This window comes from Narcine bancroftii, chromosome 1 (genome assembly GCF_036971445.1).
Source record: "Narcine bancroftii isolate sNarBan1 chromosome 1, sNarBan1.hap1, whole genome shotgun sequence".
NCBI lineage: Eukaryota > Metazoa > Chordata > Chondrichthyes > Torpediniformes > Narcinidae > Narcine > Narcine bancroftii.
In genome coordinates this window covers 434357531-434385246 of record NC_091469.1, presented here as the reverse complement: position 1 = coordinate 434385246, position 27716 = coordinate 434357531, and the positions used below count along the sequence as shown (strand labels likewise).

Below are 27716 nucleotides of genomic sequence, written 5' to 3'. Positions count from 1 at the left end.
GCATCTTCAGAAGAAATTGACTACAATACATTCCCCTCAACTGGCTGGAAATCGGTTCAATACTAAATGTAAACTACACAGTCACCTCCCAGCCAGAACTCGACCAAATCCTCAATAACCTCGCAGTGGTTTTCTGACAAGAATTAGGGAAAATCAAGGTGTTCAAGCCAAACTGCAATTAAAAGATAATGCAGAACCAAAATTCTTCAAAACCAGAACAGTCCCATTTGCTATGAAAGGAAAAACTGAGGCTGAATTAAACATTAAAATATGAAGGCAAGTGGGCAACGCCCATCGTACCTGTACGAAAAGCAAACGGTGAAATTCACATTTGCGGCGATGACAAAATCACCATCAATCTATCACTCAAAATACCCAAACACCCAATGCCCAAGGCAGAAGAATTATCCCAGGCACTAAACAGAGGGCAAAAAATTCACAAAACTAGATTTGACACAAGCATATCATCAGATAGAATTTGACAAAAAAAAAATCAAGCGAATATGTGACAATCAATACCCATCTGGGACTATTCACCTATACGCGCATGGCTTACAGAATGTCAACAGCACCTGCGATTTTTCAAGCAACAATGGACGAATTACTACAGGGATTCTCAATTGGGTTTTACCTCGATGATATCATCATCATGGGCCGAAACGACAGTGAACACTCACAAAACCTTGAAAAGGTTTTAACCAGACTACAACAATTATGAAAGGACAAATATGTCTTCATGTGTCCCTCAGTAACATACCTTGGGTTTACAATTGACAACGAGGGGGTGTGAATGAATCCAACAGGAATAGAAACCGTTTGCAAAGCCCCATAACCAACCAACAAATCGGAATTACAGTCCATCCAAGGACTTGTTAATCACCTTTGAAAACATATCCCTAATATGTCTACACCATGCACCCGCTGAACCAATTACCCAAGAAAGATCAAACATGGAATGGAATGATCTTCCAGAGGAGATAGTTGCAGCAGGGTCCTTTCTGTCATTTAAGAGAAGGTTGGATATGTACATGGATATGAGGGGGTTGGAGGGTTATGGGCAGAGGGTGGGAGGGGGGAAATAGTGGAGTTGTTCAGCATGGACTCGAAGGGCCAATTTGGCCTGTTTCCACACTGTAAATGGTTATATGGTTTTGGAACACAGAAACTAAAAACACAGTCAATCAATACTAACATCAACAAATAAGGTGCTGATCCACTATGACCCTAGTAAAGAAGTTACACTAGCCATGGATGCTTCACCAGTGGGACTAGGAGCAGAACTATCCCAAATCACAGAAAAAAGGTGAGCATCCAGTAGCGAATGCATCCACAAGCGAATGCAATTACACCCAACTAGAAAAAGAAGGATTGGCAATAATTTTTGGTATAAAAAAAATTCCACAAATATCTTTAGGGAAAAAAATTCACCCTGATCACAGACAACAAGCCTCTTAGTTTAATCCTGGGGCCACACAAAGGTATATCAGTATTAGCTGCGGCCAGAATTCAAAGATGGGTCATGCTACTAGTGGTGTATAACTATGATATAAAGTATAAACCAGGAACACTCAACAGCCATGCAGATGCCTCATCACGCATTCAGCTACCCAAGACAGAACAACGAGAATAAATTATTAAATGGACAGCAGAGGCACAGCCGTCAACCACGAACAAATTCAACAACTGCACGTTACAGCCCAGATGATCGGAAAAGAAACCCGAAAAGAGGCAACATTAAGCAGGACCCTATACTTCACCCTTAATGGGTGGCCTGAATCTGAAGTTATTCCAGAAGATCTAAAACCTTACCACACACGCCACCATGAACTATCAGTCGAAGAAGTATATTCTTGCCAAATGGCAAACTACCATGTCATCAGAACTACACCACAACCATCCAGGAATGGTACGAATGAAAGCACTGGCCTGGGTGCATGTCTGGTGGCCCTCCATAGACAGAGACATTGAAACAACAGTGTGAGAATGCAAAGTTTGTCAGTCGATGCAGCCAAAAATGCCGCAATGGAAATGGCCATCCAAACCCTGGCATCGGATTCATGTAGATTTCGCTGGACCATTCATGGGTGAGACTTCCCTAATAGTTGTGGACGCACATTCCAAATGGCCAGTAGTTTTACAGCTGAAAAATACTAAAGCAGGACCCAAGATTAACTGTCTACGAGCTATCTTTTCCACTTATATTTGACCGCAACTTGCGGACCAGGCTATCCACAGTTCATCCAGATCTGGGTCTCCAATTGCAAAAAAAACAGCATCGCCACAGACCTCACCTAGAACACTGGAAGTGGGCGAAAGAGTTCTGGTACATGATTATAGACAATATAAAGACCCATGGGTGGGAGGAGAAATCTTACAAAAATTGAGCCCCTGCTCATACTCTGTTCTAGTGGGGGACAGATTGTGTAAGCGACACATTGACTAATTACGAGCATGGACTGACACTAAAGTCCATGAACTGCCTCATAAACTGGAAGAGGTGAAACCAGACCTGCCGTGGCCTGCCCCGACAATCCCACCCCTCAGGCCGAGTGGAGTGGGGAGGGACAGAGACAGCATCATAGCCGAGCAGTCCAGTGAGGAATCCAGTAACTGAGACACGCAGCCAGGAGGACAACGAAGACAGGCAGTCACAGCCGAAGGTTAGTGAAGACAGGCAGTTGCCACCGACTCGACCGCCAACCTGACTATCTACGGGTCCCGAGCAAAGACCGGTACAGCAAACAACGCCGAGGCAGTCCAAAAGAAAAAGAAGGCAAAAAGACCACCTGAACATTTTACAGACTATGTGCCCTGATTATTATTAAATACTTTCCCTTTTATAATTATAATTACTCATGAGATGTATTCTAATTCTCACTTGTAGTCCTGGGCCTGATGCAATCTTATTAGTTCGAAGGGGCCCAGTCAGCTTTTTCTGATCAATATATTTAAAACCCTGTGTGTCAGTGGCCTAATAGAAGTAAAGGATGAGAAAGCATCACGTCTCCGAGTCTTAATTGTGTGAGTGCATAAACAATAGATTGAAAGAAAATCATGAATGAAATCAAAATCACTTACCCACATAAATTGAGGATTTTACAAATTGGCTGCACATAAGCGTATTGATCTTTTACTTTTTCTGCACAAAGATTAAGAATTTTAAAGACCTGAACCAAGTCTTTAATTGGCTTTTTAAAAAATAAAATTAAGGTATCAAACTTCTTTTTTTTTCAATAACTTAAAGAAAATCATCAAGGTCCATCTAGTTTTCAGCTAGATGAAAACTTATATGACAGATATTACCCAATTTCTTTTCAAATCCTTAAATTCGCAACCATCACATCCTTCCACCTTTTTAGTGATTACATGCATGACGTATAGAATGTCAACATAATCCAGTTTATCCCTTCATTATTCAGACTCCTCTTTAAAGAGTCCTTATAATTTTGGCATTTTTCATATACATTATTTATTTGTTAACAGACCCCTCATGAGCACCTTTTCTCATTCCCCAGGAAATCAGCGACTTGGGTCTCCCTCCAAGCTTGGCTCACATCTCCAGAACCAGTGCTCCTCCCTAATGTGGGCCCACAAGTCCAACCAGCTGGTCAAGGCTTAATTTGAGCCAAGATACTTGATTTTGACAGGACCCAATTGCATGTTTCAAGTTTGGCTCTGACAGGACCAAGAGAGTTCTTTATGTTTTTTTTAAATTGCTGCATTGTGCAGTCTAACAGGAGGGAATATATCTTACAGCATATTAAGTCACCAGAGTGTAAATTGAATGGAATTTGCCTTTAGACACGAGTGGAAGAGATATATTGCTCTGCCTAAACCATGTGTATAAGCTACAACCTGAGCCTAGCAGCAGGAATCATTGTAGTGGACCCCCAATTAAGAAATCAATTGTGCATCTGGGGCGGCTCACTACAAGGCAGGAGAACTGGCTCCGTTTGTAAGCCACGTGGCGGGGCAGCCAGCCAAAGTGGCGCCATCAGGGGTTTCCCTTCCTTCCAGCATGGGGCTCAGAAACCTACGCTTGGGGACCACGTGACACCCAGGTGATGTCAGCGCTCTCCAGCTTGGTTCTCAGCCAGGTCCAGGCTGGGAATATAAGTGCAGCCCAGCAGCCTGCAATAAACTAGTCTGCTCACTGAGCAGAACCTGTCTGGTTGCGTGTGTTATTGCAGGAGCAGTGTAGCCGCCACTACAATTGGTGACCCCAACTGGTTCAAATGTCTTTGAACCCATCATGAGTGAGCTATAGCTGTGAAACTGCCTGAATTCTGAGTTCAGGAGCCGGAGACCTGGTTCGGCCACGTGGAGACCCAGTTTCACCTCCACCAGATTTCGTCCAACACGACCAAATTCTACCATGTGGTCGCTGCCCTGGACCAGGTCACGACCAGGCGCATGCTGCACCTTGTTCAACATCCACCCGCCGAGGACAAGTACAAGACCATCAAGGGAGTGCTTACCAGGTCCCTTGGACTATCCAGACACTAGCGTGCCGCTTGGGTGCTCCACCTCAATGCCCTGGGGGACAGGTCCCCGATGGAACTGATGGATGAGATGCTCGCACTCATGGGTGAGCACACCAACTGCCCACTTTTCAAGCGCATCTTCCTCGAACATATGCCTGTGGACATCCGACCGCTACTGGTTCAGGAGAGCTTTACTGACCCGAGGAAGGTCGCCCAGAAGGCCCAAGAGCTATGGTTCGCACGATTCTTGGAAGGCTCAGTGGTCCAGCAGGTCACGAGGCACAACAACGCCAAGCCCGCCCCTAGCACTGCAGTAGAGCACACGGCCCCTGCAGATCGGCGTTATACCGGCCATCGAATCCAGGAACCGACCTTGTGGACTTTCCCTCTGTTCAGCCAACGCAATGAGAATCTGGACGTATGGAGACAAGACAGTCCACTTCCAGATTGGCCAACGGAATTTCGCATGGAGGTTCACCATCTCGTCCCTCCGGACTGCCATCCTAGGTGCAGACTTCCTCCTCGCACATGGGCTTCTGGTGGACATTCGAGGTAGGCGCCTGGTGGACGCCCGTACCTTCCAGGCCATTCGCCTCGATGCTTCCCGCTCAGACCAACTGCAGATGGCCATAATCAGCATGCCCAGAGATGAGTTCCAGCAGATCCTGGATGAGTCCCAAACACTCCTCAAGCACAGTTCTCTGCTGCCTCACCACGCCATGGACTGTTCCACCACATCCCACCCAGGGCCCGCCAGTTCACACCAAGGCCCGCCGGCTCCCGCCTGACAAGCTCCAGGTAGCGAAGGAGAAGTTTTCACACCTGTTGAAGCTGGGGATTATTCAGTGGTCCGACAGCCTGTGGGCCTCGCCGCTCCACCTGGTCCCAAAAGCCTCCGGTGGCTGGCATCCCTGCGTAAACTATCAACAGCTCAACGAGGCAACTGTTCCTGACCGTTACCCCATCTCTCACGTCCAGGACTTTACAGCCAACCTGCACGGCACGAGGGTCTTCTCCAAGGTTGACATGGTGCGTGGATATCACCAGATCCTGGTGCACCCTGAGGACATAACCAAGACGGCCATCATCACCCACTTTGGCCTGTTCGAATTCCTGCGCATTCCGTTCAGGCTCAAGAATGCCGCTCAGACCTTCCAGCGCCTCATGGACTCTGTGGGCAGGAACTTGGATTTCGTCTTTATTTATTTGGATGACATCCTTGTTGCCGGCAAGGACCAGGCGCAACACAAGGCCCACCTACGTGCCCTTTTCTCCCAGCTGGCCGACTTCGGCCTTACCATCATCTCTGCCAAGTGTCAGTTCGGGAAAGAATCCATGCAGTTCCTGGGCCATACCACCACAGCCGAAGGAGCCACGCCCGCCACTGTGAAGGTTGCCACCATCAGGGAGTTCCCACACCCGAACAGCCTCAAGGGGCTGCAGGAGTTCCTGGGTATGGTCAACTTTTACAACTTCTTCATCCTGGGAGCAGTGCGCATCATGCAGCCACTGTTCATCCTCATCACAGCCAAGTACAAGACGTTCGCTTGGAACCCAGAAGTCTGCACCGCATTCGAGGTAACCAAGGATGCCCTCGCGAAGGCAGCCATGCTCGCCCACCCGCACACCGACCTACATATGGCACTCTCTGTCGATGTCTCTGCCACAGCTGTCGGTGCCATCCTGGAGCAGTAGGTGAATGGGAATTGGAAACCACTGGCATTCTTCAGCTGCCTGCTCTGCCCGCCAGAACGCAAGCATAGTGCCTTCGACCCCGAGTTACTGGGGATGTACCTGTCGGTGCGGAATTTCCACTATTTTTTTTGGAGGGTTGGAGGGGATGACTTTTACCATCTTCACCGACCACAAACCCCTCACCCAAGTGCTCGTGATGGCAAAGGATCCCTGGTTGGCCCGCCAGCAGTGTCACTTCTCCTTTGTGTCGTAGTTTACCACCGACATTCGGCACAAAGTGGGAAAGGACAATGTGGTTGCCGATGCACTCTCGCAACTGGCCATCTGCACGCTGATGCCCGGCCTTGACTTCGACCAGCTCACCCGGGACCAGGAAGCTGATGAGGAGGCTCACTTCACCAGCGATCGGGGTGCCCAGTTCACATCTGTTGGGGATACAGCTACACTGCACCGTGGCCTGCCACCTGCAGGCCAATGGACTGGTCAAATGTCTGCACCGCCACCTTAAGTCGCCGCACATGGACCACCTCACTGGTCCCGACTGGACGGATGAACTGCCTTGGGTGCTCCTGGGCATCCACCCCACTCCCAAGGAAGATCTGCAGGCGTCATCAGCTGAGCTGGTCTACGGTGTGCTGCTGGCACTACCTGGTGAGTTCGTCAACGTACCTCACAATCCCCAGCGGTCGCCACACGAACTACTTCCTCACTTCAGGGCATGCTTGGACTCCTTCGAACCCCCACTGCCGCCCAGGCATGGCACCCGCCTGTCTCACGTTCCTGGCGAGCTGCTTTCCGCGGAGTTCATTTTTGTTTGTAGGTGCCCGACCGCGACACCTCTGCAGCGTCCGTACAAGGGGCCATAAAGGGTTATACAGTGCTCCGGCTCGACATTCACGCTGGATTTGGGTGGCAGCCATGAGCTGTTTACCATGGTCAGGCTGAAGCCAGCGCACCTTGATCCTACTGAGCCAGTGGTCATTGCCCAGCCCAAGAAGCGAGGCTGCCTGGCAAAAAAAGGACATTGGTGGGGCAGCCGGCACCGCTTATAAGCCACGCTGCAGGGCAGCCAGCCAAAATGGCGCCGTCGGGGGTTTCCCTTCCTTCCAGCTCAGGGCTCAGAAACCCGCGCTTGGGGACCACCTGACACCCAGGTGACGTTAGCACCCTCCAGTGTGGTTCTCAGCCAGGTCCAGGCTGGGAGTATAAGTGCAGCCCAGCAGCCTGCAATAAACTAGTCTGCTCACTGAGCACAACCCGTCTGGTTGTGTGTGTTATTGCAGGAGCAGTGTCGCCGCCACTACACATCTTTAATTTCCTCTTTAGGGTATTAATCTGGAGCACTATGATCATTCATGTGGTCAGCAGGAAATAATTAGACTCAAACATTTATATGAATGCGCTGATCACTTGTGAATCTTAACACTGAAAATATATTGGACAGTAGGGGTAGTTTTATAATATTGATATCAGGATATATATTATTAGATAAAGACATTCTATAGCCTTAAAGACCAGCTGGAGTTTTTCAGACATTTTTAACCTCTCAATAGTAAATTCTGAAGTCCCAAATTGCTTCAAAAGTGTCCAAAAAGTGCAAGGTGATCTGCTTCAATGACTATCGGCCAGAGACACTTAAATCTACTGAGATGAAGTTCTTTGAGAGGTTGGTTATTGTGGTGCATTGATGTAGCAGCAAGCAAGAACAAACTCAAAAGACTGTACAACAGGCTTTATTCCAGTAAAAGTCTGAATACCAGTTCAGGCCTTGGTGGCTCCCCGTGTGACTGGCTCAGGAGGGGCCGGCTCAGGCTTATATTCGGGTCAGCTGACTGACAGTCGGCCAGGTGGAGTCAGCCCCTTAGGTGGACTTCCTGCAGGTACAGTACAGAGATCACCCCCTGCAGTAGACTGGTAGTTGTATCATCACATTCACCCCTTCTTAAAATTAAGCCCGGAGTCGGTCAAACAGTGCCGGGTGGTATTTATAGATTCAAGCAATCTGCCAGCTGTGGGAGTCTCTGGGACTGTGCAGGATTGGCTCCTGATCCAAGGTCAGTGAGGGTGCGGTTGCCCAAGGGTTGGCTGGGTCTGGCATAGCCTTGGCAGGCGTCAGTGTGGGCAGCATTGTGTTTATTTGTTCATCTGTCCACGGGGGGGGGGGGGGGGGTGGCCAGGTGGGTGTGGTCCGCTAGGAGTGGGATCCTCTGGAGGGGTGGAGGGAGGAGGTCGGCCCCCAAATCCTGGGTGGGCCAAGGATACCCATGGTGAGGAGGTTGGGCTGGGTAGGTCCCTGCTGGTGCCAGATCCCTGGTCGAAACAGTGTCCTCATGGCCACTGGGGTACCTGACGTAGGCGTAGTTCTGGTTGGTGTGGAGGAAGAGCACCTGCTTGACCAGCTGGTTGGACTTGTGGGCCCCACATTAGGGAGGAGTACTGGTCCTGGAGATGTGAGCCAAGCTGGCAGGAAGACCCAAGTCGCCGATTTCCTGGGAAACGAGTAAAGGCGCTCATGAGGGGTCTGATTAGTAGCCATGTACAAGAGCAATCTAATGGCATGGAGCGCCTCAGGGAGGGCCTTTTGTCAGTAAATGGATCAGCCTTTGGATCTCAGGGCCAAGAAGACTGCCTTCCAGATCACCCTCTTTTTGCACTCCACCTGCCTGTTGCCCCTCGGGTTGTAGCTAGTCGTGCAACTAGCCGCAATGCCTTGAGCTACTAGGTACTGGTGCAGCTCCTCACTCACGAAGCCAGACCCCAAATCACTGTGATTGAATGCTGGGTATCCAAACATGATGAAGATCTGCATCAGTGCCCTGATAATGGTGGCTGTGGAGGTGTCAGGACAAGGGATAACGAAGGGAAATCGAGAGAATTCATCTACGACTGCAAGGAAGTAGACGTTCTTGTTCATGGAAGGCAGGGGACCCTTGAAGTCGATGCTAAGCCTCAACCACGTGCTTCCAGATCTCAGTGTGCCCGGGCTGGTGGAGGAGGGGGAAGGGATTGATCTCCAGGCTCCCAATTGTCAGAAATTTCTCCATGGTCTCTATTTAAATTTTTACTGCAATAAATTGTCTTGCACTGAGGTACCAGCAAGCAAGTACAAACTCAAAAGACTGTTCAACAGGCTTTATTCTAGTAAAAGTCTGAACACCAGTTCAAGCCTTGGTGGCTCCCTGTGTGCCCGGCTCAGGTTTATATTCAGGTCGGCTGATTGATAGCCGGCCAGGTGGAGTCAGCCCCTTAGATGGTCTTCCTGCAGATGCAAAGATCGCCCCCTGCAGTAGGCTGGTGGTCAAATCACAACAGTTATTTAGCAAATTCACTCCTGTCTCAAGAAGGGCCTGGACTCACTTCAATTTGCCTGTCATCAAAACAGACCAATGGCAGATACCACCTCATGGCCCTCCGCACTGCATTAGATCACCGGGAGCATAGGAATACCCATGTCAGACTGCTATTCATTGTCTACAGCTCAACATTCAACATCATCAAACCAGCAAAACTCATAACCAAACTCAGACTCTGTTCATTCATCTCCAACTGGATCCTTGACTTCCTCATTGGTAGTCCCCAATTAATTAGAATTGGCAATACTACGTCTTCACTGATCATCAATACAGGGGCACCTCAAGGTTGTGTTCTTAGTCCCGTGCACTGTATCCTATACATTCATGACTGCATAGCCACGTATGGCTCAAAGGCAACCTATAAATTTGCTGATAACAACACCGTGGTTGGCACATTACTGAAAATGCTAGGTCAAAATACAGATTGGAGATCAAGAATATGGTTGGATGATGCCAAAACAACAATCTTGTTCTCAGTATTAACATGACTAAGAAGTTTATTGTAAACTTTATAAAGGGAAGGCTGAGGTATCATACACCCGTCTTCACTGACGGGACAGAGATGCAGAGGGTTAGTGTGATAGTACAGATTCTATCACCAATGTATACATGTACAGATTGTAGTGTAGGATGGCTGTGATTGGCTGAGAGCGTAACCACACCTACTGGCAGGTCTTAAAGGATTGCTCCTAGCCAGACCAGGTCATTCTTGACTGGTCAACCTACTTGTGATATGCTACAGTCTTTTAGTTAATAAAAGCCTTGGTTTGGATCTACAAGTCTTTGGTTCTTTTGACGCGCTCTACAGTTAGTATCTTCAAGTTCCTGCGAGTGCACATATTGAAGGACTTCCTCTGGAGAGAGACAGGAATGTAGCCATGAAGAAGACACACCAATGCCTCCATTTACCAGGAAAACCGAGAAGATTTGGCATGAAGTTGATGTTCCATTAAACACCCATTAGTTGCACTGTGAAAAATAGGCTGACTGGTTGTATCATGGCCTGATTTGGGAATTCAAGGGCCTAGGAATGTACCAGGTTGCAGACGGCAGCAATCATAGCAGATTCTGATCTTCTGCCCACTGAAGACATCTATGTGAGATGCTGCCTTAAGAAGGCAACCAACATCACCCTGGTCAAAACCTCGACTCACTACTACCTTCAGGAAGAAGATACAGAAACCTGAAGTGCAGCACCTCTAGGTTCAAGAACAGTTTTTTCCCCCATGGGATATTCCATGTTTTCAATGAATATCCTATTTGTATCCTCATCATAAACTACTCCAATAATTTAAATACAATTGTAATCTCGTCTCCCCATTTTATATGAAATTCCCCCACATTGTAACACTCTCTGTCAAGGTAGGGGCAATTTATTAACTTACTACCCAGCACATTGTTAGGATATGGGGGTGAAAATGGAGTAGCCACACAAAATCCACAGTCACAGGGAGAATATACAAACTCCACACAGACAACACCAGAGGTTAGGTCTGAACATGGCTCTTTGAGGCAGTAGTTTTACCAGCTGCACCTTTGTGGAGTTGAAACAATTTTCTATGGTGGGAAATATTTTCAATCCACAAATTTCCAAAATCAGAGAACATAATATTTAAATTTAAACTATACCATTTAATATATATATATATTTCAGAGAAAAAGTTATGGAAACCTTGAATTTTCACCCACAAAATGTAATGGCAGGTGGATCACTTGAAGATATTCAAAAATTAAGTTGAGTGTTTTATCCTAGGTAAGATGCAGATTAAAAAATGTCATTTAGATTATTCATTAATTTAAAGAATAAGATCAACACAACTGAGAGGCTGAATGGCTTACCCATCAAAACAATATAAAATAGGTGAACTACCAACAGCAAAAAAGGATACAAAACCAAACTTATAATGTTTCACCAGTCTCTTCAAAGCATGCAGATGTCTCTCAACAAGGTTGCACTGCAGAAAATGAAAAAAAAATTAAATGTTTATTCAAGATTCAAGTATCTGCAACTTTTGTATTTCTCAGATGAAACATACACATGGCATCAAATATGTAACACTATTTGATTTTAAAAGTAGCTCCTAAATTCCAGTAACTTTTTCTTCATCATGATCAGTGATTTCAAATGTATAACTGAGACATTGAACAGATCTTCCTAAAATGGATATTTAGAAGGAATATACTGGTCTTGAAGGTGGTGCAGAGGAGGCTAATTAGGTTGATTCACCAGAAGAGGGTGCTAGCCAGTCAGGAGAGATTAAGTCACCTGGGACTATAATGGCTAGAGTTTACAAGAATGGGATTTTATAAAACAAAATTATGAAAGGAATAAGGTAGAAGTATCATCTGATAAATTTGACTAAACGTTTCAAGAAGGTGACTATATGTATTGATGAGGATGGTATTGGTACATTTGGATTGTTTCCGAAGGAAGATCATGAACCTGAAATATCAACTCTATTTTCCTTTTTATTGTTACTGCCTGACCTGCAAGATATGTCAATAAGTCTGCTGTTGACATAACAATTGGCAGCATTGTTGATTATCAGATTCTCTTTGGTTATAGAATTATGTTGATAACATGAGCAGAGAAATAGCAAATAGGACCTGATCCTAAAAAAATGTTAGGTGATATACTTTTGGGAGCTCTATTAATACTAAAAAGGACATATTAAGAACACAGGATCCTTGAAGTCTCAAGAGACTACAGATACTGTAATTTGGATTGATGCAGGGACTCAAACCAAAATGTCATACACCACTGCCTCCAGAGATACTGCCTGGCCTGCTGAGTACTTGCAGCATTTGTTTTGCTGCAACAGAGTCACCTTTTTGTATGTCCAAGGAATCCCACTCACAGAAGCACAGGTGGATAAAGAGGGCATCAGAGATGCCTGCTGTAATGGAAGATTCTAACCATGTTTTTTATTTTTGCAGCCTTTGCTTCTGCAAGGCTGAGAACCTGCTTGTTTTTTAGAATCAGCAGACATAAGCTAAATTCCACCGAGGGGCCAGAGATGCAGTTATCTAACGAAAGGACATCTGTGTACCAAGAACATTTAATCTTCCTGCTTGTTTTGGTCACAGACTGTCAGGCCTAGCCTTGATGCAAAATAAATAATTGTATTCAAAGTGATAAGCTGAAAATTATGTTATTCGATAGAAGCCTAGCATGCTAACTTGCTCGCTTATCTTTCTTGCTGTGCTGGGAATAGGTGCTTGGGTAAGCAGTTTTTGGGTAATATAAGTCATGGTCCCGCTGCTGAAGTTTGAGACTCTCCGAGAGGTGGCAACATCTCTCAGCAAGAAGAAAAACTTCTAGAGTCCAGCCAACGTCCCGGTCGGGGGAGGTGGAGAAGCAGCTACCGGCGCCCTGACAACCTACTACAAGTGTGCAGTCATTGCCTCGCTTCGGCAGTTGGGACCAGTCCAGGCGTTGATAAGTATAGTTGGGAAGGGCTTGCATATTGTAGTTTGAAATCAGCTTTTGAATTTGTAATAAACATTTGTATAAACTGAACTGCTATTGGCGTGTGTGTCTATTTTCTTTCGGTAGCTCAAACACTGTGACCAATCTAAAACGAACAAAATGAGACTAAGTTTACCCAAGGCACCTGTCATCATTAGCCAAGGCATGGAAGGTAAAAATAGGGAAGTTCTGATATAAGTATTAACAAATCAATTATGCACAAGTTGGATTGTTCAGTTTATGATGGATAAAGATGCTCTAAAAGAACTACTGATGAGATTCACCAGGATTTTGCTGAGATGAAGATGTGAGGAGAAACTGAATAGATTGTTTTGTTTTATCATTGGAGTACACAAGGCTGAGGGCCTACCAGATTAAGGGATACAAAATTATCACAGGCACAGATAATGAGAATTTTTCCTTTCATCATAGGTGTCTATACATTCAGAGGGCTTGGATTTCAAGTGATGGGTTAGAGAGAGAGACAGGGGAATTGATGAAGTTTTTTTTCATCCAGTGGTTAAAATCTGGAATGTGCTATCTGATGAGGTAGGGGAGGGAGATTGTGTCACAAGATTTAAAAAATATATTTTAATGATCACTTGAAACACAATGGCTGACTGACTGAATGCTGGAAATTGGGAAATGGGCAAAAGCAAGCATTCTCTGGATATGGTGGGCCAGAGGGCTCTTTCTGTATGTTTGTATGACCTTACCGGTGTGGACTTGAAAGGCCAACATGGCCTGTTTCCGCTCTGTAAATGGTGATATGGTTATATGATATGGTTATTACATCACAGTAGAGGTCCTTGGGCCCACAATGTTGTGCTGAACCATATATACCTACCAAAGAAAAACTAAACCCTCCCTACCTCATATACATCCATTTTTCTTTCATCCATGTGCCTGTCTAAGAGTCTCTTAAATTCCCCTACTGCTTTAGCCTCCACTAGCACCCCTGGCAATGCATTCCAGGCACTCACAGCTCTGTGCGTTTAAAAAAAAACTTACCCCTGATGTCTCCCTTAAACTTTTCTCCCTTCACTTTGTACAGATATCTTCTGATGTTTGCTACTCCTATCATGGGAAAGAGGTGCTGGCTGTCTATCTTTATCTATGCTTCTCAGAATCTTGTAGACCTCTATGGTGTCACCACTCATCCATCTTTGCTCCAGAGTTAACTTTGCCTCATAAGATATATTTTCCAATTCAGGTAATATCCTGGTAAATCTCCTCTGCACCCTCTCCATGGGTTCCACATCCTTCCTGAATTGAGGTGAGCAGAACTGAATACAATATTCTAAACAACACCACAAATCTAGAGAAATTCAGCAAGTCAAATACTGAATTTTATATAGCAACGATAAAGATACATAACCAACATTTCAGGCTTGAGTCCTTACTTTGATAACCCAAAGTGGATGCAGCTTTCTGATAAACCCAATGTCTGCAAATTACAAACCATATCCCTTTTTTTAACTGAACTTCACAGTTCTATTTTACAATTAACAGATTTAATTTCATAATGCAACATGGGTAATATTAAAAGAACATATTCTCTCGATGAAATTTAGCTAAATTTTCATTCTTTCATTTCTTAAACATTGCAAGATTAATTCCCTGATGAAATAATGTGATCTAATGACCCACATTCAATTACTAATCTCTAATATACTAAAGCTAGGAGATGAGAGAATATTCAGGTGCAGAAATGAAAACCCACTGTCTACAACTACCCTCAACTTTAACCAAGCTCTTCCAGTATAATTAAAATATTTGTGTTTACTTGACAAATGTGGAAAATTCACTAAATTTTTATTTTAATTTAGACATTTCAGTCTACAAGTCCTTTCCACCCAATTTACACCTAAAGAACATACCTCTGGAACATTTTGAGTGGTGTGAGGAAACCGGAGCCCTTGGGGAAAGCCCATGCAGTCACAGGGAGAAGGTTCAAACTCTTTACAGACAGCGCAGGATTCAAACCCTGGTCCTAATTGCTGGCACTGTAAAGGCATTGCACTAACTGCTATGCCAATGGACTAGTGTGGCATATCCATAAAAGGAAAGTTAAATCTGAATTAGATTTAATCAGTCCATCAGTATATTTTCAGTCATCAGCAAAAACATAGAAGGTTTCATCAACTGTCTGACAAAGGACAATTACTCACCAATATAGATGAAAGAATTGATGGCTTTGAGGCCAAGTTTGTGAATGATAGAAAGGGGCAGGTAGTGTTGAGGAACCTCTGAGTCTATAAAAAGACAGGCAGGTTAGGAAATTGTGGAAGGAAATGGAAGATGGAATATAGTACAGAGAAGTGTATGATCATGTGTTGTGGTGTGCTGAGGTAGCAGCAAATAAGCACAAACTCAGAAAAGACTGTACAACAGGCTTTATTCCAGTAAAAGTCTGAACACCAGTTCAAGCCTTGGTGGCTCCCCATGTGACTGGCTCAGATTTATATTCAGGTCAGCTGATTGATAGCCGGCCAGGTGGAGTGAGTCAGCCCGCTTGGTGGTCTTCCTGCAGGTACAGGGCTTGCCCCCTGCAGTAGACTGGTGGTCATATCACCACAGCTGTGGAAGGAATAAATGTGCATACTATTTTCTAAAAGTGATGAGTTCAGAAATCAGAGGTGCAGGGGGATTTGGTATCCTTGTGCAAAATTCTCTCAAGTTTAATTTGCAGGTAGAGTCAGTGGTAAGAGAGACAACTGCAATTCTAGCATTCACTTGAAGAGGGATTGAACAAAAAAACAGAAATGTAATGTTGAGGCTTTATAAGAAATTGGTTAGACCACACTTATATTATGAGCAGTTTGGGCCCCTTATCTAAGGAAGGATGAGTTGGTGTAAGAGAAGGTTCAAAGGAGCTTTACTAGAATGATCCCTGGAATGAAAGGGCTATCATAGAAGGAGTATTTGATGGCTCTGGGACAGTACTCACTCAAACCTTGAAAAATGAGGGGGGGGGGGAGAATCTCAATGAAGCCTATTAATAAGTGAAAGACTGGACAGAATGGATGTAGAGAGGATGTTTCCTATGATGGGGAGTCTGGGACCAGAGGGTCTCAAAATGCAAAAAAAAAAGTCCCTTTAGAATAGAGATGAGGAAGGATTTATTTATCCAGAGGGTGGTGAATCTACGGACTTCATGCCACAGACAGCTGTGGAGGCCAAGTTATTGGGTATAATTAAGAGAGAGATAGATGAGTTCTTGATTAGTAAGGGAATCAAGGATTACAGGGAGAAGGCAGAATAGTTAGTTTCCCTATGAATGGCTGGGAAGACTCGATGGGCCAAATGGCCTAATTCCACTCCTATATATGGTAAATAGTCTGTTCACTGATGTCCAATTTGGATTTTGCCAAGACTTTTCAATTACAGGCATACACCGCTTTACGAAACTAGAGCATTCCTATGGAACCTTTCGTATGTCAAAATGGCATAAAGTGAAGAAGCGATTACCATTGCTTTCCACAGGAAAAACTTTTCAGCGTTCTCAGACCCAAAAAATAACCCACCAAATCATACCAAGTATCATATAAAACTTAAAATAGCACTAACATATAGTAAAAGCAGGAATGATATGATAAATACATAGCCTATGTAAAATAGAAATAATGTAGGTACAGTGTAGTTTCACTTAACAGAATCAGGAAGACAGCAAGTTTTCACAGCCCCATCGGCCGCCCTCTGACCACCCTGTCAGCTGCCTCTGACCGCCCCGCCAGCCACCCTCTGACCACACTACCGGTCACTTGCTGACAGCCCCGCTAGCTGAACTGTGACGGCCATGCCGGACGCACGCTGACCAACCCACCAGCCAATTTTCATAAAAGCGAACACAGCTTTCTTCATAAAAGTCTAATTAGAGTATTCATAAAGCAGGGTATACCTGTACCTTATTACAATTTTGGTCCAAAAATTGACAAAAAAGCTGAATTCCAGAAAGAATTCTTTTTATCTTCTTGGATAACAAGGAGCCCTGGAAAACTGATAAATGGAAATCAAAGGGAAAATTTTCTATTAGCCAAAACCACACCTTGAATAAGAAAGGTGACTATGATTATTCAAGGCCAATCTCATTGCAACTAAAAGGCACCATTACAAGGGTTTGTGGTCCCACAAGCCCTCTAGGAAAGAACATTTCAAAGATTCTCACCCTCCAAGTACAGAAATGTCTCATCTGTAGTGAATGGCCATGTTGTGGCAGAATTGCCTGTGACTCCAGACATCTCAACCAAAGGAAACAACTCTTCTACCACTTTACCAAGCCCCATAATAATTTTGTATATTCCAATAAGATCACCTCTGATTCTTCCAGAGTTCAGAAAGTATTGAGCCCATTTTCTTAAGTCTCTACCTCTAATATTAATCTCTCATCCCAGAAATTAATCTAGTGCATTCCCTCCATAGCTAATATATCCTTTCTTAGATGCAGAGGGAGAGCAGTCTTGTGCATAACATTCCAGACACATTCTCATCAGAGAAGAATATAACTACTCTTATCCTCAAATTCTCTTGCAATAAAAAACATGTGATGATAAGATTCAATGATTTGAATTAGATAAACTAGGTCCTCCTGAAAATCTACAGAAGCTGGGGTCTGGTGCAGAGTACCAATGTGCTGGAGAAAAATCAGCAAGTCACACAGTATCCACAGGGAAAAAAAGGCAGTTAATGTTTCAAGTCTGAATCCTCCCTTTTTTTCTTTTTCTTTTTTTTGGGAGGAGGGGGAAGGATAGGGAGGATAAAAACAAAATTGTGTATAATTTTGCATCGCTTTTATTATTATTTTTTTTCTTTGGCTTGGCTTCGCGGACGAAGATTTATGGAGGGGGTAAAAAGTCCACGTCAGCTGCAGGCTCGTTTGTGGCTGACAAGTCCGATGCGGGACAGGCAGACACGATTGCAGCGGTTGCAGGGGAAAATTGGTTGGTTGGGGTTGGGTGTTGGGTTTTTCCTCCTTTGCCTTTTGTCAGTGAGGTGGGCTCTGCGGTCTTCTTCAAAGGAGGTTGCTGCCCGCCAAACTGTGAGGCGCCAAGATGCACGGTTTGAGGCGTTATCAGTCCACTGGCGGTGGTCAATGTGGCAGGCACCAAGAGATTTCTTTAGGCAGTCCTTGTACCTTTTCTTTGGTGCACCTCTGTCACGGTGGCCAGTGGAGAGCTCGCCATATAACACGATCTTGGGAAGGCGATGGTCCTCCATTCTGGAGACGTGACCCATCCAGCGCAGCTGGATCTTCAGCAGCGTGGACTCGATGCTTTTATTATAATGTATTATTAAAGACAAAGAATATATGTTTGTATTTGATGCAAATGGAATATAATTTTTTTTAAGTCTGAATCCTTCATCAGGAATCACATTCCCAATGAAGGTCTCTGACTTGATTCATCGACTGCCTTTTTCTTCCTATGGATACTGCGAACCTGCTGAGTTTCTCCAGCATTTTCATGTACTGCACTTTTCAACAACTTACCATTTAAAAAGCTATTCTGTGTTTCAATGTTGCTGCTTAAGTGGATTACTTCACATTTTTTCCACATTCTATTTCATCTGTCAAGGTTCAAGATTCAATTTATTGTCATAGTAATAAAACCGTGTCATATTACATGAAATTTTTTTTTGCCTGCTGCAAGGCAGACAGATTTGTCATTGGCAGGAATTACCCAAGCACCTCTTACATTTCTTACAGTCAGACTTACAATCAGAGAAAGAAAAGCAAAAAGAGAGCTCCCTCAGAATCACCGAGTGTCCGTAGATTCGCCTTCAGCACTTCCGCAGCCACACAGAGTCCAGTCCAAACCATTGGTAACCTAAGCTCCAGATCCGAAACTTCAACACAATCACATCCTGGACATGGCCTCAACCATTTCCTTAGCCTATTGATACACCATTAAAGCCTCTCTCCATCCTCCTCACAGTCCACAGTGGCACTTTGTATCATCAACAAACTTTGATCGATTAGGCAATCCATTCATACAAACCAATAAAGACAGAGATTGTGAACATTTGAGATTCCTGCACCAATCCCTGTGGGAACCCAGTACCTGTAGTTAATTCCACCAACCTGAAAATGTCCTGTTTATTCATATTCTCTTGTTTTTGTCTGTTAACAAACCCTCAATCTATTCCCCTCAATATCATGCACTTTGATTTTGTTCAATAATCTTGTCTGTCGCCATATCAAAGACAACTCAATGCAACTATGAGGAAGGCACACTTCTAAGAAGTCTGGAATACACTTTTAACTTCGTACAAGTATACTTATGGGAATAATACTGGCTGTTTGCATCATGGCCTGATTTAGAAACTCAAGTTCATAGGAATAATGTGACAAACCTAGCCATGACTACCATGAGCATGGTCCTCTTGTCCATTGAAGATATCTATGTGAGGCGCGGTTTCAAGTAGGCAGCTAAAATCATAAAGAATCCGCATTACGCTGGTCACAATCTCTTCTTGCTGCTACCTTCAGGCAGAAGATACAAAAGTCTGATGTCCAAGAACAGTTTATTCCAAACAGAATCCCCGTGAACTACCCTAATCATAAACTACTCCAGGACCAAAAAAAAAATCTGTCCATCCTATTAAAACATCACTTTCCTTACACTGACTACAAATGTGAATATTTATTGATCCTTTTATAATTATTATCTCTTTATCTGTCCCATGGCGCATTATGGTAATTTAGTTTATACCATTGTTATTGGTGTATAGTATTTTTAAAATTAGACATACAGCCCAGTAACAGGCCCTTTCGGCCCACAAGCCCTTGTTGCCTAATCACACCCAATTGACCTATAACCCCCACTAATTTTTTTTTTGGAGAGTGGGAGGAAACCAGAGCCCTTGGGGAAATACTATGCAGACAAGTTTTATTAAAAACCATTATTCATATTTTAATATTTGCTACTTATTGAATATTATATATTCCCCTCCCATTTCTTTGCCAGAATGAGTTATCTCTCTAGATGCTGAAAAAGCCTTTGACAGAGTTGAATGGGAATATTTAGAAAGGTTTAATTTTGATCCCATATTTATTTCATGGATTATTATACTTATCTTTCATTCTTAACAATTCTTTGCAATCTGAACCTTTTAAACTTTATCGTGGGACCAGACAGGGTTATCCTCTCAGTTACTTATTGTTTAATTTGGCTTTAGAATCTTTGGCTATTTATTGCCTTTAAAGTATCTCAGGATATTTCTGGAGTTTTTAGGGGGGGATTGATCCAAAGGTTTCTCTCTATGCTGATGACCTATTGTTTTTTGTATCTAATCCTAACTCTTCAATTCCTGCTATATTAACATTACTCCATCAACTTGGTCAATTTTCAGGATAAAAATTAAATGTACAAAACAGCAAAATATTCTTTTTGAACACTTCAGAACCTTTACACACTGCTTTTCCTTTTAAGTTGCTAACAGTCAATTTACATACTTTGGTGTTACTAAGATCCACAAGCATTTGTTTAAAGAAAATTTTTTGCCCTGTTAAATCAGGTGAACAAATCTTTATCTCAGTGGTCTCTCTTATTAAGATAATTATTTTACCCAAATTTTTATATACATTTCAAGCTATTCCAATTTTTGTCCTCAAGTCTTTTTTGACTTACTTGTATAGTAAAAACACAAAACAACATTTTGGGCTTCAGCCCTTCATCAAAGTATGAGAAAATGCTGGGAGACATCAGAACAAAAGAGTGGGAGGGGGCGGGAAAGAGGGTGGCAAAGGCAGGAGGTGATAAGTGAATGAAGGCAAGGATGCTGTTTTGGATGCAGAGGCTAGTAGGCTGGTAGGTGAGGAAGAAGGGGATTCTATGTTTGTTGCTGACAAAGCGGTTCCAGTGGTGTGGCGGATAAGAGTTAAGGAAGACGACCATTGCTCCCTCACTCCTACATTGAGGCGTCGTCGCGAACTGGAGTGGCATGTCGTGCCAGCAACCACTTCCCATCCATGTTTGGAGCACCAGCAGCAGATTTCTGAGGGGGGCGGCCGGCGGGGGGGGGGGGCGACCGACGGGGGGGGGGGGCGACCGACGGGGGGGGGGGCGACCGACGGGTGGGGGGGGGGACCGACGGGTGGGGGGGGGCGACCGACGGGTGGGGGGGGGCGACCGACGGGTGGGGGGGGCGACCGACGGGTGGGGGGGGCGACCGACGGGTGGGGGGGGCGACCGACGGGTGGGGGGGGCGACCGACGGGTGGGGGGGGCGACCGACGGGTGGGGGGGGCGACCGACGGGTGGGGGGGGCGACCGACGGGTGGGGGGGGGCGACCGACGGGTGGGGGGGGGCGACCGACGGGTGGGGGGGGCGACCGACGGGTGGGGGGGGCGACCGACGGGTGGGGGGGGGACCGACGGGTGGGGGGGGCGACCGACGGGTGGGGGGGGCGACCGACGGGTGGGGGGGGCGACCGACGGGTGGGGGGGGCGACCGACGGGTGGGGGGGGCGACCGACGGGTGGGGGGGGCGACCGACGGGTGGGGGGGCGACCGACGGGTGGGGGGGGCGACCGACGGGTGGGGGGGGCGACCGACGGGTGGGGGGGGCGACCGACGGGTGGGGGGGGCGACCGACGGGTGGGGGGGGCGACCGACGGGTGGGGGGGGCGACCGACGGGTGGGGGGGGCGACCGACGGGTGGGGGGGGCGACCGACGGGTGGGGGGGGCGACCGACGGGTGGGGGGGGCGACCGACGGGTGGGGGGGGCGACCGACGGGTGGGGGGGGCGACCGACGGGTGGGGGGGGCGACCGACGGGTGGGGGGGGCGACCGACGGGTGGGGGGGGCGACCGACGGGTGGGGGGGGCGACCGACGGGTGGGGGGGGCGACCGACGGGTGGGGGGGGCGACCGACGGGTGGGGGGGGCGACCGACGGGTGGGGGGGGCGACCGACGGGTGGGGGGGGCGACCGACGGGTGGGGGGGGCGACCGACGGGTGGGGGGGGCGACCGACGGGTGGGGGGGGCGACCGACGGGTGGGGGGGGCGACCGACGGGTGGGGGGGGCGACCGACGGGTGGGGGGGGCGACCGACGGGTGGGGGGGGCGACCGACGGGTGGGGGGGGCGACCGACGGGTGGGGGGGGCGACCGACGGGTGGGGGGGGCGACCGACGGGTGGGGGGGGCGACCGACGGGTGGGGGGGGCGACCGACGGGTGGGGGGGGCGACCGACGGGTGGGGGGGGCGACCGACGGGTGGGGGGGGCGACCGACGGGTGGGGGGGGCGACCGACGGGTGGGGGGGGCGACCGACGGGTGGGGGGGGCGACCGACGGGTGGGGGGGGCGACCGACGGGTGGGGGGGGCGACCGACGGGTGGGGGGGGCGACCGACGGGTGGGGGGGGCGACCGACGGGTGGGGGGGGCGACCGACGGGTGGGGGGGGCGACCGACGGGTGGGGGGGGCGACCGACGGGTGGGGGGGGCGACCGACGGGTGGGGGGGGCGACCGACGGGTGGGGGGGGCGACCGACGGGTGGGGGGGGCGACCGACGGGTGGGGGGGGCGACCGACGGGTGGGGGGGGCGACCGACGGGTGGGGGGGGCGACCGACGGGTGGGGGGGGCGACCGACGGGTGGGGGGGGCGACCGACGGGTGGGGGGGGCGACCGACGGGTGGGGGGGGCGACCGACGGGTGGGGGGGGCGACCGACGGGTGGGGGGGGCGACCGACGGGTGGGGGGGGCGACCGACGGGTGGGGGGGGCGACCGACGGGTGGGGGGGGCGACCGACGGGTGGGGGGGGCGACCGACGGGTGGGGGGGGCGACCGACGGGTGGGGGGGGCGACCGACGGGTGGGGGGGGCGACCGACGGGTGGGGGGGGCGACCGACGGGTGGGGGGGGCGACCGACGGGTGGGGGGGGCGACCGACGGGTGGGGGGGGCGACCGACGGGTGGGGGGGGCGACCGACGGGTGGGGGGGGCGACCGACGGGTGGGGGGGGCGACCGACGGGTGGGGGGGGCGACCGACGGGTGGGGGGGGCGACCGACGGGTGGGGGGGGCGACCGACGGGTGGGGGGGGCGACCGACGGGTGGGGGGGGCGACCGACGGGTGGGGGGGGCGACCGACGGGTGGGGGGGGCGACCGACGGGTGGGGGGGGCGACCGACGGGTGGGGGGGGCGACCGACGGGTGGGGGGGGCGACCGACGGGTGGGGGGGGCGACCGACGGGTGGGGGGGGCGACCGACGGGTGGGGGGGGCGACCGACGGGTGGGGGGGGCGACCGACGGGTGGGGGGGGCGACCGACGGGTGGGGGGGGCGACCGACGGGTGGGGGGGGCGACCGACGGGTGGGGGGGGCGACCGACGGGTGGGGGGGGCGACCGACGGGTGGGGGGGGCGACCGACGGGTGGGGGGGGCGACCGACGGGTGGGGGGGGCGACCGACGGGTGGGGGGGGCGACCGACGGGTGGGGGGGGCGACCGACGGGTGGGGGGGGCGACCGACGGGTGGGGGGGGCGACCGACGGGTGGGGGGGGCGACCGACGGGTGGGGGGGGCGACCGACGGGTGGGGGGGGCGACCGACGGGTGGGGGGGGCGACCGACGGGTGGGGGGGGCGACCGACGGGTGGGGGGGGCGACCGACGGGTGGGGGGGGCGACCGACGGGTGGGGGGGGCGACCGACGGGTGGGGGGGGCGACCGACGGGTGGGGGGGGCGACCGACGGGTGGGGGGGGCGACCGACGGGTGGGGGGGGCGACCGACGGGTGGGGGGGGCGACCGACGGGTGGGGGGGGCGACCGACGGGTGGGGGGGGCGACCGACGGGTGGGGGGGGCGACCGACGGGTGGGGGGGGCGACCGACGGGTGGGGGGGGCGACCGACGGGTGGGGGGGGCGACCGACGGGTGGGGGGGGCGACCGACGGGTGGGGGGGGCGACCGACGGGTGGGGGGGGCGACCGACGGGTGGGGGGGGCGACCGACGGGTGGGGGGGGCGACCGACGGGTGGGGGGGGCGACCGACGGGTGGGGGGGGCGACCGACGGGTGGGGGGGGCGACCGACGGGTGGGGGGGGCGACCGACGGGTGGGGGGGGCGACCGACGGGTGGGGGGGGCGACCGACGGGTGGGGGGGGCGACCGACGGGTGGGGGGGGCGACCGACGGGTGGGGGGGGCGACCGACGGGTGGGGGGGGCGACCGACGGGTGGGGGGGGCGACCGACGGGTGGGGGGGGCGACCGACGGGTGGGGGGGGCGACCGACGGGTGGGGGGGGCGACCGACGGGTGGGGGGGGCGACCGACGGGTGGGGGGGGCGACCGACGGGTGGGGGGGGCGACCGACGGGTGGGGGGGGCGACCGACGGGTGGGGGGGGCGACCGACGGGTGGGGGGGGCGACCGACGGGTGGGGGGGGCGACCGACGGGTGGGGGGGGCGACCGACGGGTGGGGGGGGCGACCGACGGGTGGGGGGGGCGACCGACGGGTGGGGGGGGCGACCGACGGGTGGGGGGGGCGACCGACGGGTGGGGGGGGCGACCGACGGGTGGGGGGGGCGACCGACGGGTGGGGGGGGCGACCGACGGGTGGGGGGGGCGACCGACGGGTGGGGGGGGCGACCGACGGGTGGGGGGGGCGACCGACGGGTGGGGGGGGCGACCGACGGGTGGGGGGGGCGACCGACGGGTGGGGGGGGCGACCGACGGGTGGGGGGGGCGACCGACGGGTGGGGGGGGCGACCGACGGGTGGGGGGGGCGACCGACGGGTGGGGGGGGCGACCGACGGGTGGGGGGGGCGACCGACGGGTGGGGGGGGCGACCGACGGGTGGGGGGGGCGACCGACGGGTGGGGGGGGCGACCGACGGGTGGGGGGGGCGACCGACGGGTGGGGGGGGCGACCGACGGGTGGGGGGGGCGACCGACGGGTGGGGGGGGCGACCGACGGGTGGGGGGGGCGACCGACGGGTGGGGGGGGCGACCGACGGGTGGGGGGGGCGACCGACGGGTGGGGGGGGCGACCGACGGGTGGGGGGGGCGACCGACGGGTGGGGGGGGCGACCGACGGGTGGGGGGGGCGACCGACGGGTGGGGGGGGCGACCGACGGGTGGGGGGGGCGACCGACGGGTGGGGGGGGCGACCGACGGGTGGGGGGGGCGACCGACGGGTGGGGGGGGCGACCGACGGGTGGGGGGGGCGACCGACGGGTGGGGGGGGCGACCGACGGGTGGGGGGGGCGACCGACGGGTGGGGGGGCGACCGACGGGTGGGGGGGGCGACCGACGGGTGGGGGGGCGACCGACGGGTGGGGGGGGCGACCGACGGGTGGGGGGGGGCGACCGACGGGTGGGGGGGGCGACCGACGGGTGGGGGGGGCGACCGACGGGTGGGGGGGGCGACCGACGGGTGGGGGGGGCGACCGACGGGTGGGGGGGGCGACCGACGGGTGGGGGGGGCGACCGACGGGTGGGGGGGGCGACCGACGGGTGGGGGGGGCGACCGACGGGTGGGGGGGCGACCGACGGGTGGGGGGGGCGACCGACGGGTGGGGGGGGCGACCGACGGGTGGGGGGGGCGACCGACGGGTGGGGGGGGCGACCGACGGGTGGGGGGGGCGACCGACGGGTGGGGGGGGCGACCGACGGGTGGGGGGGGCGACCGACGGGTGGGGGGGGCGACCGACGGGTGGGGGGGGCGACCGACGGGTGGGGGGGGCGACCGACGGGTGGGGGGGCGACCGACGGGTGGGGGGGCGACCGACGGGTGGGGGGGGCGACCGACGGGTGGGGGGGGCGACCGACGGGTGGGGGGGCGACCGACGGGTGGGGGGGGCGACCGACGGGTGGGGGGGGCGACCGACGGGTGGGGGGGGCGACCGACGGGTGGGGGGGCGACCGACGGGTGGGGGGGGCGACCGACGGGTGGGGGGGGCGACCGACGGGTGGGGGGGGCGACCGACGGGTGGGGGGGGCGACCGACGGGTGGGGGGGGCGACCGACGGGTGGGGGGGGCGACCGACGGGTGGGGGGGGCGACCGACGGGTGGGGGGGGCGACCGACGGGTGGGGGGGCGACCGACGGGTGGGGGGGGCGACCGACGGGTGGGGGGGGCGACCGACGGGTGGGGGGGGCGACCGACGGGTGGGGGGGGCGACCGACGGGTGGGGGGGGCGACCGACGGGTGGGGGGGGCGACCGACGGGTGGGGGGGGCGACCGACGGGTGGGGGGGGCGACCGACGGGTGGGGGGGGCGACCGACGGGTGGGGGGGGCGACCGACGGGTGGGGGGGGCGACCGACGGGTGGGGGGGGCGACCGACGGGTGGGGGGGCGACCGACGGGTGGGGGGGGCGACCGACGGGTGGGGGGGGCGACCGACGGGTGGGGGGGCGACCGACGGGTGGGGGGGGCGACCGACGGGTGGGGGGGGCGACCGACGGGTGGGGGGGGCGACCGACGGGTGGGGGGGGCGACCGACGGGTGGGGGGGGCGACCGACGGGTGGGGGGGGCGACCGACGGGTGGGGGGGGCGACCGACGGGTGGGGGGGCGACCGACGGGTGGGGGGGGCGACCGACGGGTGGGGGGGGCGACCGACGGGTGGGGGGGGCGACCGACGGGTGGGGGGGCGACCGACGGGTGGGGGGGGCACCGACGGGTGGGGGGGCGACCGACGGGTGGGGGGGGCGACCGACGGGTGGGGGGGGCGACCGACGGGTGGGGGGGGCGACCGACGGGTGGGGGGGGCGACCGACGGGTGGGGGGGGCGACCGACGGGTGGGGGGGGCGACCGACGGGTGGGGGGGGCGACCGACGGGTGGGGGGGGCGACCGAGGGTGGGGGGGGCGACCGAGGGTGGGGGGGCGACCGAGGGTGGGGGGGCGACCGACGGGTGGGGGGGGCGACCGACGGGTGGGGGGGGCGACCGACGGGTGGGGGGGGCGACCGAGGGGTGGGGGGGCGACCGAGGGTGGGGGGGCGACCGACGGGTGGGGGGGGCGACCGACGGGTGGGGGGGGCGACCGACGGGTGGGGGGGGCGACCGACGGGTGGGGGGGGCGACCGACGGGTGGGGGGGGCGACCGACGGGTGGGGGGGGCGACCGACGGGTGGGGGGGGCGACCGACGGGTGGGGGGGGCGACCGACGGGTGGGGGGGGCGACCGACGGGTGGGGGGGGGCGACCGACGGGTGGGGGGGGCGACCGACGGGTGGGGGGGGGCGACCGACGGGTGGGGGGGGCGACCGACGGGTGGGGGGGGGCGACCGACGGGTGGGGGGGGCGACCGACGGGTGGGGGGGGCGACCGACGGGTGGGGGGGGGCGACCGACGGGTGGGGGGGGCGACCGACGGGTGGGGGGGGCGACCGACGGGTGGGGGGGGGCGACCGACGGGTGGGGGGGGCGACCGACGGGTGGGGGGGGGCGACCGACGGGTGGGGGGGGCGACCGACGGGTGGGGGGGGCGACCGACGGGTGGGGGGGGGCGACGACGGGTGGGGGGGGCGACCGACGGGTGGGGGGGGGCGACCGACGGGTGGGGGGGGGCGACCGACGGGTGGGGGGGGCGACCGACGGGTGGGGGGGGGCGACCGACGGGTGGGGGGGGCGACCGACGGGTGGGGGGGGGCGACCGACGGGTGGGGGGGGCGACCGACGGGTGGGGGGGGGCGACCGACGGGTGGGGGGGGGCGACCGACGGGTGGGGGGGGGCGACCGACGGGTGGGGGGGGGGCGACCGACGGGTGGA

The 27716-nt window shown here is 54.0% G+C and overlaps 1 protein-coding gene across 1 annotated transcript in view; it reads right to left on the bottom strand.

Annotated features, from left to right (window-relative positions):
• LOC138760621 (cilia- and flagella-associated protein 69-like) overlaps window positions 1-27716 on the bottom strand; it is a 147947-nt gene that overhangs the window by 113827 nt on the left and 6404 nt on the right. Inside the window, exons 3-4 of the mRNA XM_069931451.1 lie at window positions 11422-11487; window positions 3079-3188 (exon numbers count right to left, since the gene is read on the bottom strand). Coding sequence (XP_069787552.1) covers window positions 3079-3188; window positions 11422-11487 — 176 coding nt within the window. The remainder of the gene's footprint in view (window positions 1-3078; window positions 3189-11421; window positions 11488-27716) is intronic.